At 40.9% G+C, this 14,785-nt stretch overlaps 1 protein-coding gene across 1 annotated transcript; it reads right to left on the reverse strand.

The window, feature by feature from the left end:
- Window positions 1-7,259: 7,259 nt before the first annotated feature.
- On the reverse strand, window positions 7,260-14,479 carry LOC308344352 (cytochrome P450 2K6-like; the record flags this gene model as incomplete). The annotated part of the gene is made up of 5 exons (XM_080805918.1): window positions 7,260-7,447; window positions 10,589-10,730; window positions 13,031-13,215; window positions 13,602-13,743; window positions 14,396-14,479. 5 exons carry the CDS (start codon window positions 14,477-14,479, stop codon window positions 7,260-7,262), a joined length of 741 nt encoding a protein of 246 aa, XP_080662044.1.
- Between the last annotated feature and the right edge of the window lie 306 nt (window positions 14,480-14,785).

The following is a 14,785-nucleotide window of genomic DNA, read 5'->3' on the forward strand; positions in this document are numbered from 1 at the left end:
TTATTTAAAAAACAAAAAAAAAAAAACAGCCAAAGGCATACAACACAAGGAATTCTGTACAACCCAAACTGGTGATTTTTATTGACTCTTTTCTGGATTCCTAAAAGAAAAAAACTTCTCTCTAGCTTTTCCCAGCATTTAATGGATCAGTAAATACATCCTTAAATCTCTTAGCAATAACCTCCACGTCTTGTAATATTTATCCTATGCTTCAAAGGCCTAAGGTATACATTGCTTGACAGGGTCTTTGAGGAGGTTTCAAGTCTGCTTACCTCCCCGTGGGCAGTAGGAGTTTTAAATACTTTCTTTAGGTGTCAGGTTTGTTCTCCCTCCGGGATTTTAAATCTGATGCCCTGTTGTCTCAGAAAAACAGAATACACAGAGTTTTCATTTTATCTCCTTTCTGCCAAAAATGTATTTGTTCAAGTCAGCTTAACTCTTTTTTTTTTCCCCCCAGCTTAACTCTTTTAGTCCAAATATATTTAGGTTAATTTTATCTCAAGTAAAAATCATTTGTATTGGGATGCCTGGGTGGCTCAGTTGGTTAAGCTGCTGCCTTTGGCTCAGGTCATGATCCCAGGGTCCTGGGATCGAGTCCCGCATCGGGCTCCTTGCTTGGTGGGGAGCCTGCTTCTCTCTCTGCCTCTGCCTGCCGCTCTGCCTGCTTGTGCTCTCTCTCTCAATCTCTGACTAAATAAATAAATAAATAAATAAATTAAAAAAAAATCATTTGTATTATTATTTATAAAAGGTTTTACTTATTTATTAGTCAGAGAGAGCCTGCACAAGCAGGGGGAGCAGCAGGCAGAGGGAGAAGCAGGTTCCCCACTGAGCAAGGAGCAGGATGTGGGGATGTGGGACTCAGTCTCTGGACCTTGGGATCATGCATGGCCTGAGCCAGAGGCAGACCCTTAAAGGACTAGGCCAACCAGGTGTCCTTAAAAGTTATTTTTAAAACACTCCCCAACCTCCTTGTTGACGCCTATAACGCACTTAACAGATTTCCTTCCCATCTCCCTGGTGGGAAGTAATAAGTTGAAGCCCTGTTGAATTTGCTTCACAGGTTTTCCTGATCCAAGGAGAACCTGGTTGTGTGAGGAGGCTGAGGATTCTTTCCCCCTTCACAGTGTCCTGAGAGTGAATCCAAAGTGATATCCAAGTGTTCCCAATATGAATAAATCTCTGAGAATGTCTGGGTCTTTGCTCTTTGGTCCTACCTCCTGCTTTGTGGAAAAATGTGACCATCTAAAACTGCCTTAGGTGGATGAATCATAGCAAGGACTTCCAGAAGCCACGTGGCCACTCAAGGGACCATACGGTAAAATATCACACAACTGCCATTAGGCAAGTGTTGACCTATCTGAAGACCTTTGTCCACAACCTCCACCGCCTTTGAGATTCATTACATTTGACTTGCTGTTCTTATTCTTGTTAAAACCTAATGTGCTTTTTTGCCTAGGAAAAAGGAGGACTAATCTTCCTGTTGAAAGAAAAAGTTGTATTCACTGCAGAAAAGTTTGAGGAAATATTTTGCTAGGAAGAAAGACAATTGGGAGTTAAAGAAAAATTCACCCTTGCCCCCAAATCTCTTAATATTTGGTATGTTTCCAGTCTTGTTTTATGTATTTTACTCTATTTTAATGTGTATTTTATTCTATTTTTTATGTGTATATATATACATTTTCTTGGCATAAGCTATATATAGAATCTGAGTATTATAAACTAAGGTATACGGATACTATTCAGGGGGAACCGGGAGCATGAACATCTCTAAGAATGTTTTTTTTTTTTTTTTAGAAATGCAGAATCTCAGACCCCAGTCCAGATCTACTGAATCAGAATTTGCATTCTGACAAGATCTCTGGGTGGTTCTCTATTAAAGTTTGAGAAGCATTGATATATACATGCTGTATTTAGTTCTGTATCCTACTTTGTCACTTACAAAAACTAGAAAATTTTCATTTCCTCCCTGTTCCCCATTCATTAACAATCTTTAACAAGGCCATGGAAATTATACTTTGTAGAATTCTGAAAGCATTTAGAGATTACAGAAGAGTGAAATCGATACTGATTTGTGAATCGGCAAGGAGATCTCTAAAAATATAATTTTTTGAGAGAGTCTTACTATTCTAAAGTTTCGTAATGAAACACTGATTATTGGAATTCAAATTGTTTCTGAAATGTGGTTCTTTTACTATCTCAGAATAGGAGACAATACTTATTTAAAAATGCCTTGAGGGAAGAAGGGCAGGAAGTCATGAAAGAAAGCACAGTTGCTACATTCTGCAGGCTGAGTCAGGACTCCCAGCCTTGTGCACTCTCTGCTAATGAGGGGGGAGGGGGTGGGGAGAAAGGTGGAGCCTGAATGTGAATAAACTGCTTCAGGGGAGAAAACAAAGGCTGTGACTCTTGGACACCCTGACATGCTTACAGCTTTAGATAGTACTTCGCTCTTTAATTAGGGAGGGCGAATCTTTATAAACTTGCTAGATGAAGATACGAGAAGACAACAGTGCAGTTTACTTTGCAAAGAGGAAGAAATCACAATCAGTTCTTACTCACTGTGCTGCCAATATTAGCCACAAAACGGTAGACTTGGTCAGCTTCAAGGCGTGGAATTAACTTTGAATTCAAATTCAGATTCGAAGTGTAAGATAGAATGAATACTTTTCGGGGGAACTGCAACCTTCACAAACTTGGACGGACAGAGGCTCTGGTTTGGTATTGGAAGGGAGTCAGGCAACATCACTTGGCATTTGGCAGGGGAGCAAGGCAGGCAGGGTGGTGAGAAAGCTTGACAGGACCAAGATGACCTTAAGGTTATGCTCAGCTTGACTGAACTGGACAAGTCTCTTTCTGACTGCTTCTCCCCCTCCCTTTTCCTGGAGCGTTTTCTTTAGAAACATGCAATTGCAAATTCATTCTTTGCCTTATTGACATGTAAATCTTTCAACTTCTTGTCTGTTCCTCATCCAAGGAATGTCTTTTTCAAGATTCTGGGAGCTATCTCTGGGAAATGTAATCAAGAAAGACAGGGTCCCTAACTTCCAGTCTCTGGGAGATGGTAAGAGCCTACCTTAATAAGTAAAAATTAACCAACAAGATGGATTAATTGAATTGACCACCCTCCTCCACAATGTCCTCTAGGACTTTTCCACTAACCTGCCCTAGTGCTTAAAAAAAACCCACATTTTATTTCAAGGGCGCTAAGTTCAGTCTCTGTCTCCTATTGCAATAATTGCTTAAATTTATTTATAAAAAGTCTTGAATAAATTCTTCTTTGCCTGTTCAATTCTGGCTGGTACAGTTTTTCTTTTACAGTAGTGAAAAAAGGAAGGGTTCTTATCTGCTCTGATGGGAGGCTGTTAGCATGGAGAAGCTGGCAGTGGGCTAGCAAGAGAAGCTTTTCATGTGATCTACCTAGGCATGGGTATTACCCAGTGGTCACTGAGGCTGTAGGGTGCGTAAGCCTAATCTTAAGGCTGGTTTGTTGGACAATGTGCCCCAGACCCCAAACCCTGAGTGTTAAAGCTGATTCTGTACCCACTGGATTATCCTTAGTCATGTGTCCATCTTCCAAAAAAATTCTTGTGACTTTGAGGTTATTTCGGAGGTTTTTTTGTTTTGTTTTTAAAGATTTTTATTTTATTTATTATTTTAGAGAGAGAGAGGGCGAAATGAGCAGGGAGAGGGGCAGAGGGAGACAATCCCCAGCAGACTCCCTGCAGAGTGCAGAGCTCAAGACCCTGAGATCATGACCTGAGCTGAAAGCAAGAGTCTGTTGCTCAGCCCGCTGAGCCACTCAGGAGCCCCAACTCTGAGGTAATTTTGAAAGCTGACTAGGTCTGTGGAAATACGGGTATAATTAAATTCCCAAATTCAACTTACATGGGAGAAGGGTTGGAGGGTACAATGGGCACGAAATAATTTTTACTAAACCAAGAGAATTTTCAGGGAGGACTCCTTTACATAGTCAACTTCGGTAAAGATTGATTGTCTCAGACAGCTGGTCTCCATGTCTCAGAGAAAAGCCTGAGCGATGCCTGTGGACTTCCCATGCCAGCCTCAATATTAATCCAGTTCCCTGGGTTTATAAGGTTCAGGCTACTCAGTCCTTCTTTTTTCTTTTCTTTTCTTTCTTTCTTTCTTTTTTTTTTTTAAATTAAAGTATAATTAGCATACAATATGACATCAGGTTATACAGTCTTTCTATCCCCATGTAACTGAGTGGGAAAATGTGCAAATGTTTAAGTGAAATAAGTCTATGATCAAAATGTTGGAGTGGAAGAAAGGAGATTCTGTGACCTGTATTGAATGGCATGCAAAGCACTAGGCAATGGTCAAGGTTTGTCCCAGGAACAAAACATAAGCCATGTGTCATCTTTGGAGATCGTAAAACTGCGATAAAGCTGGACTAAAAGTCTGCTTTTATCAACACCAAGTGCTTAGTGATACAGTACTCCTTTCTGAAAAAAATCTCTTGTTGATCTAAATTTTTTTTTTTTTTGGTTGATCTAAATTCTTAAAACTTCCTGATTACTGTTTGAATTTTAATAATAGAGATGTAAGCTTGAAAGTAACACGTTAAAAATTTTCTTTTCCTTTTTTTTAAATGAGGAAGATAATTTATTTTTATTTTTTGAATTTTGGGGTTGGGGGTGGCAGAGGCAGAGGGAGAGTGAGAAAGAGAAACCCAAGCAGGCTTCAAACCCAGTGTGGAGTCCAAAGGGGACTTGATAGATCTCACAACACTGAGATCATGACCTGAGCCTGAATGAAGAGTTGGATGCTCAACCAGCTGAGCCACCCAGGTGCCCCTATAGGGAAGATAATTTAAAAATCTCTTCCTTGTTGTCCCTCTAATATCTCTCTCACACACATGCGGAATCAACTACATCTGTCCATTTTGAGAGTAAATTCCTAAGCGTTCAGAATCTCCTGAACTCACTCAGAGTGCACTTTGTGTTTCCAACCTGTATATATTCTTGCATTTCAAGATTCAGTATAAACGTTAATACAGCCATTACATAGGATTACATACAGCAATTGATTAGGAAAATGACATTCAGTTACTTCAATTCTGACATTGTATGTGACATTATATATAAAATTTAAAATAAGGAAACATTAAATTGAATGTTAATTGAGTGTAAATTAAATTTAAATAAAACTTAAAATAAGGAAACTATTTTCTGCTTGACAAGTGCAAATTTAGTTCAGACATAAACTGGATTCAGATAACATAGTTAACATTAAATTCACTTTTTATTCGTTATTTTAAAACTAAAGAGTGAATCAAGAAAATAAAACACTACATGGGTGGTATAATTTAGTAGTTGTTTCTGTTGCAGATACTTCAATTTTATTAAAATTTACTTATTAGTTACTTGACAGTTTTTTACATAAATGATTATTATATCAGACTAACCAAAGGATTAGTTATTTGTTTTACTTTATGATTATTGCTGAACATTCTTGTCTCATACTGGTTTTAAAGATTATCTTCCTTTTAGTGCCAGATTCACCATGTATGCCACTGCCGACATGTGGTCGTAAAGTCTCAAACATGGGGGACTAAACGGTTTGGAATTAAAATTCAAGATTTCCTGCTCCCTAATCACAACTGTTTGTGTTTCCCTCATGAGAGAAAGCAGTCCACAAATTCATGTTGACTTTGGATTGCGAATTCACTGATACGTTATTGAACACCAGTTAGGTACTGAGGGCAACTCAGAAGGTGAAGCTACCTGCATTTGAATGTAATCAAACAATAAATTAAAATTAGCAGGTTCCATTTCTTTGTCACTGACGGTTTTGCCTATTAGGTCAACAAAGTCAGGGAAGGTGAGTATCCCCCATCTGACTCATTGTAAAAAGGTTCTGTGGAAAATGCTGCTTTGGGAATGACCAGGAAGGACTTTACATTCCTCTCAGGTTGACTACATTTTAGAGGAGCTTCTTCCTGAAGTCGGGGCCTTCCTCCAGGCCCCGACTTCATTTTCTCAGGGCATTTAGTTGAGAAAACTTCACTTGTAAATTATTTTTCTGCCCCTCTGACTTGTAAATCTTAACCAACCAACCAAACAAACAAAAACAAAAAACAAACTCTTAGCAGTTTTATAACCCAAGAAGGTCTTTCTCAAGGACACCTGGACCCATCCCTTTGCAATGGGGTCATCAAGGAAGTCAGCTACCCTATCTCCTTGTCTCTGTGGGAAGGGTAGGAGCCCAGCTTCAGTGGAGGCTAAGTAGCAAACATTAATGGCCTAATCCTAGAAAAAAAAAAGTGCCAATTAAGGAATAACTCAGTGTAGGGGTCACAGGCCTTTGAGCAAACTCTCCACTAGCATCTTTTCTAACTCACCACAACATTTAAAAACTCTTCCCCTCACCCCGTGTTCCAGTGGATTTGAGTTCAGATGAAGTTCTGGTGTCTTTCCTCTATGACAATAGCCTCAAAGTCTTGCGTGGTGGATTAACTTTATCCAGTGCCAGTTTTGCTTTGACAGGGATCAGATAAGAGCAGGAGAGAAACACTTAGGTTGATACATTTGACTTCATAAAGGCTGAAGATGCTTTGTGTCTCAGGGGAACTGACAATGATTTTGTTACTCTGAAGCCCATGTGTCTTGAATATGCCCTCACTGCGACTTCAGGGCACTGGGTGCTGGCAAGTGGGGTCTGCAAATCCCAGTTAAGTGAGGAAAAGGAGCACTCACTTGCCGACCTCAGCAAATTGGCAGGACTCATAAGCAATTCTCCGTTGTTAACCACCCTTTTTTGGTGAGTCACAGAATGAAACCAATGTCTTCTATATCTTATGTTTAGTGTGATCCTCACTTAAAAGCTGAATTTTCTTCATTGCAGTTTTGAAGATGTTCATGGGCATATTGGGACAAAGCATTCTGTAGTCATCCTGCCTGAACCAATTAAAACTACCGACTGGTGATACTTAGATGTCTCATATGCCTTGGAGGAAAAGGACAGTTTTGGTTGGAAAGAAAGACCTTAGAGAAGGAAGTGAAGGTTCTAGTTGTCACATGTTCTGTTTTAGAGAATGACTGCAAGGAGGCTCTAATGCGTTGATTAGTCCAGGAACCCAGTCTGACCTAACATGAGAAGGCTTGGCATTGATGTGGCTGACTGATTAAATAAAGCTGAAGTGCTTGGCAGAATATCACGTCTGGCAAAATGTAGCAAAGGGGAATTGGTGTGAAGGACCCCATTAAGAACAGGGGCTGCTGCTTGCAGTGCAGAGCCTAGGCCCGGAGCAGGGCACGTAGCTTGTGAGGCATTGGTCGAGTGGTGAAGCCAATGTCTGGGGTTAGGTCCAGGTCCAGGTGGGAGACCCCGGGGGGTGGCTGGAAGGTGAACTTCTGCATGAGGCTGGTGAAGAACAGGAAAAGCTCCATCTTGGCCAGTGACTCACCGGCACACATCCGGCGCCCTGGAGAGAGACGTGGTGGAGGGTTATGAGACGTAGGAGCACAAAAAACTGAAACACAACCTGGACAGAGAGAAAAGCTGTCCAAGTGTGATTTCTCCTACTTTAGAACATGTGGATTAGTCATGTAGCCTCTTCTGGGCCTCATGGGCTCTGCCGAAGCCCTGGAAAAACAAAATCAAGTACATATGTACCCAAGTACATATGCCCCCCGTAACTGCCCCCCATGAGGGAAACAAGCAGCTAAACAAACATTAACATTTCAGTGTGAAAAATGTAAGGGTGAAGCCTAGTGTGTCATGAGAACAGATGGTGAAGGTACCCAATGTAATTTGAAGGGTCAGGGAGGCCTCCTGCTTTGTGTGAGAGCTTTATATCTCGGCTCTTGTGCCCAGGGTGAGAAGAAGTCAGTCAGCAAAGACGTGGTGGGATGTGGAAGGGTCATGATGTATATCAGGGCTAAAATTATTTGGCTCTGACATGAGCATAGAACATGAGTTATGGAGCCTAAGACCTGAGGCCAGAGGCTACGTAGACCCAAGTCTACGTAGACCCAAGTCTACGTAGCCTCTGAAGACACATGAAGCATTTTAAGACAAGAGACTTGGTTCATATTACTTTTGAAACATGACTTATTGGGGAAAATGTCAAAGTATCTGAAAAGTGGAGTCAATAAAATTGAGGAAGGAAGTCTTCTAGGTAAGTTTTTATTGGAACAAGAGGGTCCAGTTAGATTTCCTTTGTTGTTGGTTTATGTAATTTGGAAGATAACTCTCAAGTGTACTGAGTCACGAAAGACTTCAACGTTCTGAAAAATATTGGGATGTAGGTATTTTACATCTCAAGGAAAGTAGCACTTTGGTTTAAATGGGACTTCCAGGAAATAGATGAACAGTATAAAGGATAGTGGGGGGCAGTTTTTCACGATGTCTACTACCAAGGCAGGATTTTTTAGGGGTGAAAGGCAATGTATGCTATGTCTCTCTGTTGGAAAATGTTTATTAAATAAAAGCTAACAATTCAGTCCATCGATATACGTGCAATGTCAATGAGATACAGGTATTTAATTTAGCTTGGCTCTGAGACGATTGCTCAGGGAGGGGTCACTGCCCAGTAGGTGAGCCCAACAAGGAACTAGGTGAGTATTATACAGTATCACAAGCTATGATAGGGTGTTGAGGGAGCCCATGGAAGGAACACCTAATCTAGCTTTTGGGATCAGATCTTCCCACTTGCCCAGAACAACATGTATGATTGAGTGGTGTCATCTAATGGATGATAAATAATGCAACTTAGGCTGTGAATTATGTACCCTATATTTAGGTTTATTGAGTTAAGCTAAGAGTCTAGCTGCCCAACAAAACAAAGCATGCATTGTTTTAGTTTGCTTTTAAGGATATATAGGTGAAAACATAGCAAATGATCTTGTTGATCTTAAAAAGAAATGCTGTGTGCAAAATTAGTTGAGTGATTGTGATCAAAGATCAAATAAGCCCACCAGAGAGCAAGATGTCTATCTTAATGCAGTAAGTAAGGACGAATGTGAGGACTTTGCACTCAACATTGCTTTTATGATTTTTTTTCTTATTGTGATGGTTTTGTGGTTGTTATATTTTAAATACGTTCCCATTTGTTTGTCTATGATAAAACAGAGTATCACTACTCCTAGATTTCCTAAAGCAGGAAACACACACACACATACACACACACACACAGTATATCTGGAGATGTTTGGAATTCCTGAGGTATACTTTGCCAAACTAGTTTGAAGTTGGGCCACTCTGCAAAAATCTGGACTATTTGCTGCTTGTCTCAGAGTCCAAAGAAACCTGTAAGCCCAGGTGTGTGAGAAACCAGGAAGGACCTGGAGACACAGTTGGTCAGAAAAAAAACAGTAATTGTTGTTGTTGGAGACAAGGGGATGTCAAGGGTAACATTGTTTCTTCTCTCTAAACATCAGTAAATCCAAGATTTGATAGATGAGTCTAGGGGACAACAGGACACTATGTATGATAGATTAATTACTCCACCTCTTCCTTTGTAAAATGAGGGTTTGGGATTCGATGTAGCTGAAGTGCCGTCCAAAGATCATTGTTTATGTTTCCATGGCTTTCTTTTTTCAAAATCTAATGCAAGGAAACATGAGAAAAATCGAATTCATAGCACTCTGAATTACACGTGGATTATTTTTCATTTCCTGTAACTCCAGTTCCAGATGTGATATAATGTTTTTATTTAAAGTAGAAGTCATTAATACATGTACTGTTTTCTCGTATATCATCCTACGTGTGTTTGTGTGTAAAAATTAGAAGAATGCATTGTACTTTGTATCTCTCTGTATCCCTTAGTTATCAGTGGGTAAGAAAAGTCTATCCTTTGGGTGACCGCTGTTTACCTATCCCTGAATGGGTATATGGAGTGAATGCGAACCTATTGTTTGTGTAAGTGGAAAGGCATAAGGTGACAAACTGCTTATGGTAGAGTTTTGCTAAGATTCTTTTCTAGGAATGGAGAATTCATTTCAGGTTCTTAAGAAGCCAGAAAATTATAGTGTAAATTCATTTAGTTCCCTGGATTTCAAAATGTACTCTAGTGGAAAGCTCTTCTCTCTTCCCTAATCCTAAGCCCCCTACCTCCCTCCCTCCCCTACCCAAGATATTCTAAGAGTAACACTGGCATTTATACATATTAAAGCAAAGCTTTTCAGGGGTGCCTGGGTGGCTCAGTCAGGCCACCAACTCTTGGTCCTCGGGGTTCTGAGTTCAAGCCATGCAGTTGGCTTCACACTGAGCATGGAGTCAAATCAATCAATCAGTCAAGAAGCAAGCAAAACTTTTCCAGTTGGAGTGAAGTGGGCTATCTACTGTCCCCATGCTTAACTTTCTCCTCAAATTCTCAAGGCTCTACCCTAGCCTCAGCTGCAAGGAATCTTCAGGGACTCCCTAAGAAAATGCCATTCCAATGCCTAATGTCTTACAGCCAGTTTAAAGCCTGGGAAGGAAAGGCCCTTTCCACTCTCTCATATTACTGACATTTAATGCCACATGGAAAAAAAATAAAATACAAAACCTAAGTGCAGTCATCAGACAAGGCCAAATATCTCCAGATTTCTCAAACCACCTATCTCAAAGGCAGAGACCTCACCCGCTGAAAAAGGCATGAAAGCGTCTTTCTTGACAAATTTTCCAGTGGAAGTCAGGAAATGCTCCGGATTAAATGTGTCTGGCTTTTCCCACTGTGTTTGGTCCCGAAGTACAGAGGTCAGCAAAGTGATGACCTCGGTGCCCTAGAAACAGAAGTGCTATTAATGACAGGGATTACATTCCTTCTTTAAAAAGTGACTCTTGAAAAATGTGTGAAGGTCCCATTGGTAATTTTTCAGAATCGGTGTGTTCTGGAAGAATCTAGGAGGGGAAGTGGAGGGGCTTGGGGTTGGTGTAGAACATTCACTTACTCAACCACTTTTTTATTCAGTACCTCCTAAAAAACACAAGCTTTGGACTCAGAACCGGACACATTCTTTACTTAGTCCTGTGTTTGCTATGAGATAATGGCACATGATTTAACTCTTGATATATCCCAGTTTCTACATTTATACGAAGGGAATTAAATAACCCTCATGGGGTGACTTGTGAGCCTCAGACGCAGCAGTATGTAGAACAGACCCTAGTGCAGGCTCAGTGAGGTTTTGCTCTTTTACCTCCAGGAACTGTGACAAGGAACAAGCTAGATTGAACAAGCCCATCAAAGCAAATTCTCAAAAATCAGTTGCCCCCCCTTCCACAGCTCACCATGTGCTCTGAGGCAACCAAGACGATCAAGGAAAGGAATTGTAACTGTGATACAGGAAAGAGCACTCCGAAAACTAAAACTAGAATAATGGGAAGAAAAGCCTGCCCCTCCATTAAGGACAGTGTTCACTACTTCACCATAGTTAATCACAGCTTCCTCTAGAAAGCTTTGCAGTACTGTCATTGCGGTTAGCTGTTTCAGTGCATGAATCTGGATAGCTGTTGAGTCACCAAAAGCAAACTTTTGCTTTGAAGTGTTTTATTCTACAACTTCCTTTGTTGCTCTCTTTCCCGCTCTTTTTTTTTTTTTTTAAGATTTTATTTATTTATTTGATAGAGAGAGACAGCAAGAGAGGGAACACAAGCAGCGGGAGAGGGAGAGGGAGAAGGAGAAGCAGGCTTCCTGCTGAGCAGGGAGCCCAATGTAGGGCTCTCTCCTAGGACCCTGGGATCATGACCTGAGGGGAAGGCAGACGCTTAAGGACTGAGCCACCCAGACGCCCAGTTTCTTTCTTTTTTATTTACAGGTACCCGGGCATTGTGGATTTTTCCTCCTCAGAACAACTGTGTTAGATTATTTCCACTGGAGCTCAGTGAAACCTAGGGACCTAGCCGCCAGTAGCATGGTGGGCATGTGAGACCCCTGTACCTGCAAAGCTCTGGTAACAGTGCTCTCCCTAGCTTGCAGCCAGATAGAGAACTAGAACCCAAATCCTGCCATTATTATAGCTTCCTTGGGTGGAGGGGAGGTCTCTTTTTTTTTCTTCTTCTTCTTCTTTTTTTTTTTTTTTTAAAGATTTTATTTATTTATTTGACAGAGACCACAAGTAGGCAGAGAGGCAGGCAGAGAGAGAGGGGGAAGCAGGCTCCCTGCTGAACAGAGAGCCTGATGTGGGGCTCAATCCCAGGACCCCGAGATCATGACCTGAGCTGAAGGCAGAGGCTTAACCCACTGAGCCACCCAGGCACCCCTCTTTTTCTTCTTTTTGATATTGGTTATATTTGTTTTCATCAGCTACTAATCTGATTAATTCAATCCAACAGTGTGTTTAATGCGTGCTGGGACGAGAAACTCCAAAGATGAATGTTGCCCCCTGTTTGTAGGGTATGCACAGGGTAGCAAGTGATGGTGTGGGGAGGGCGGCCACGGAACCAGTGGTCCCTGCGGATTCGCGCAGAGATGGGCCCAGAAGCAGTGACCCGGCGAAGCCTTAAGGAAAAGAATCAGCGCTATGGGCATGCTCTGATCCCAGGCCAATTTCTGCCTTCGGTGTACTTTTAGCAAAGATCTATGCATACTTCAGTTTGCCAGGGGAAGCATGGGAATGCCTCTAGAGGTCTCAAGATTGAGAAGCGAGGGCCTGGGCATATTTCTGTGTGAGGAGGGACAGGAGGCTGGGGGTGATGCTGTCAGGGGCCCTGAGTGGGAAAACCAGCTCTGAAGAGGCAGCACACCTTTCCCTTGATCTGGGCCCCTTATCCACCCACCTCACTTAAACTCTCTGAACCTCAATTTCCTCAGCTACCACATGGAAATAATAATACCTTATAATACCTTGTGCAGAGTAATTACCCCCTATTCTGTGCACACACGCTCTGACACACTCAGTTACCTTTTACTGGACAGTAGGGAGGGACAAAAGGAGGAAAAGGGGAAGGGAGGGAGCGAGAAGCGGGGGAGGACGGGATAAAGGCAGGCTGAGATTGCCTCCCCCAGTTTATTTCAGTGCGTCTGCGATTTTGAGCACCTGACATCCTTTCCCTCTCCCCTCATCTCCCCCTTTTAAACCCTTACCTTAGGAATATAGTAATTTTTAAACGTCACATCTGTGGTTGTTGCGTGAGGTAAGCTTGTGGGCAGGATGTTAGCAAATCTCTGTACTTCGTGAATGACAGCATCTGTGTATGGCATTTGAGTTCGATGTGCAATTCGAGGCTGGGCTGACCCCACAACTTTGGTGATCTCATCACAGACCTTTTCTGGATAAAATGCACTGATTAGAGGTGGGGGGAGAGATATTGGAACAATCTTCTCCGTTTTCCTTCCATGTGAAAATCAAACCTAAATGCTCTCTGAGTTCTGACCCATTTTTTTCTGCACTGTTTGCACTCCTAGACCTCTATTCCTGGGCCCCTCTGGGGACCTGCATGGAGTGACACCTGCAAAGAGTGACACCTGTAGACCATCTCAGAAAGCTTGGAGAGCAAAATCTACTTTCTTATGTCCAAAGGAAACTGAAGGTACACACTGTCCTCAAGGGTATAAATGAAAGGTATCCAGGGTGGCCACAGAATTCTGCTTTTTCCATCCCAAGAGATTTTTGAGTCCTTCCTTCAGGCAATGCCCTGAATCTTAAGAGACTTACTCTGGACTTCAGGATATCGCAACATGAGCAGTAGTGCCCAGCGTAGTGTGGAGGCTGTGGTCTCTGTACCAGCCGCAAACAGGTTACTAACGAGTGCCACCAAATTTTCATCACTGAAATAGGCAGTAGATGTATCTTTCTCCTGAAAGGGGAAAAGGAATCATGAGTGATGAAAAAACTTTATACTTGACAATCATAGCAGATAACCTAACATGAATTGAAAAGGCAAAAAGCTTGCCATTCTTTCCTCAATAGAGTGAATTTTTTTTTTTAGTTTTTGTTTACTTATTTATTTATTTATTTTTATTATGAGGATGTTGTGCAGAATTTTCAAATAAAGCACATCCTGGATGCTAATGATGATAAATAATTCTAACAATGGGAAAAGCTGTTTGCCATTTTGGAAATTAGTTTTTGACTGAATGATTAGAATGTGCCCAACATTGTTTCTTTAAAAAAAAATGGCATTAAATAATCTTTCTTGGGTTAGTCAACTGAAACACATTTTCAAGAATACAATAAAAGGAATGCTGTACTAATTCTAAAAGCTAACATTCAAAGTCTTCTATATATCTTGGTTTTTTTTTCTTTTTTTTTTTAAGAGAGTGATGTGAAAACAGTGGAAAATATTCGAGAATGGAAAATGTAGTGAATAGCATTCTTGGTAGGGTACAAATCTACCATTACTAACTTAATTGAATCAAATGATTTTTCTTCTTTGCAAGAAATGTTTTTCCTCCAGATGCTATTAATTAAACCAAATAGTAAACAATACGATAAGGTAATACCATTACCTCCTGCTGTCTGACCAAAAAGGCATCAATGAAACTTTTTGGATCATTTTTGTCAATGTCATGCTGATGATCTAGGAAGGTCATCCTTATAAAAGCGAATAATTCATCTCTATTCCTGAGTACTGTCTTATGACTTTTTAGGAGGAACCCCAAAACTGGAAACATATTGAAAAGCTGAAAGAATAAAAAAATAACAAAGGAAGTTAAATACACACATATCATGCATGCAGTAGTGGGAATGACACCATTATTTCTGGAAGGATTATAGAATAGCACCCCATTTAGACTTTAATTTTATCTCAACTAGCTGGCAGACTGACCTGGACAACATGATTTCCTCACTTAGTGGAGTTAGGTAACTTACAATGAATATTGGTATGGTTTATAGTA

The sequence above is a fragment of the Martes martes genome, assembly GCF_963455335.1.
Source record: "Martes martes genome assembly, chromosome: 6".
In the NCBI taxonomy this organism is placed as follows: Eukaryota; Metazoa; Chordata; class Mammalia; order Carnivora; family Mustelidae; genus Martes; species Martes martes.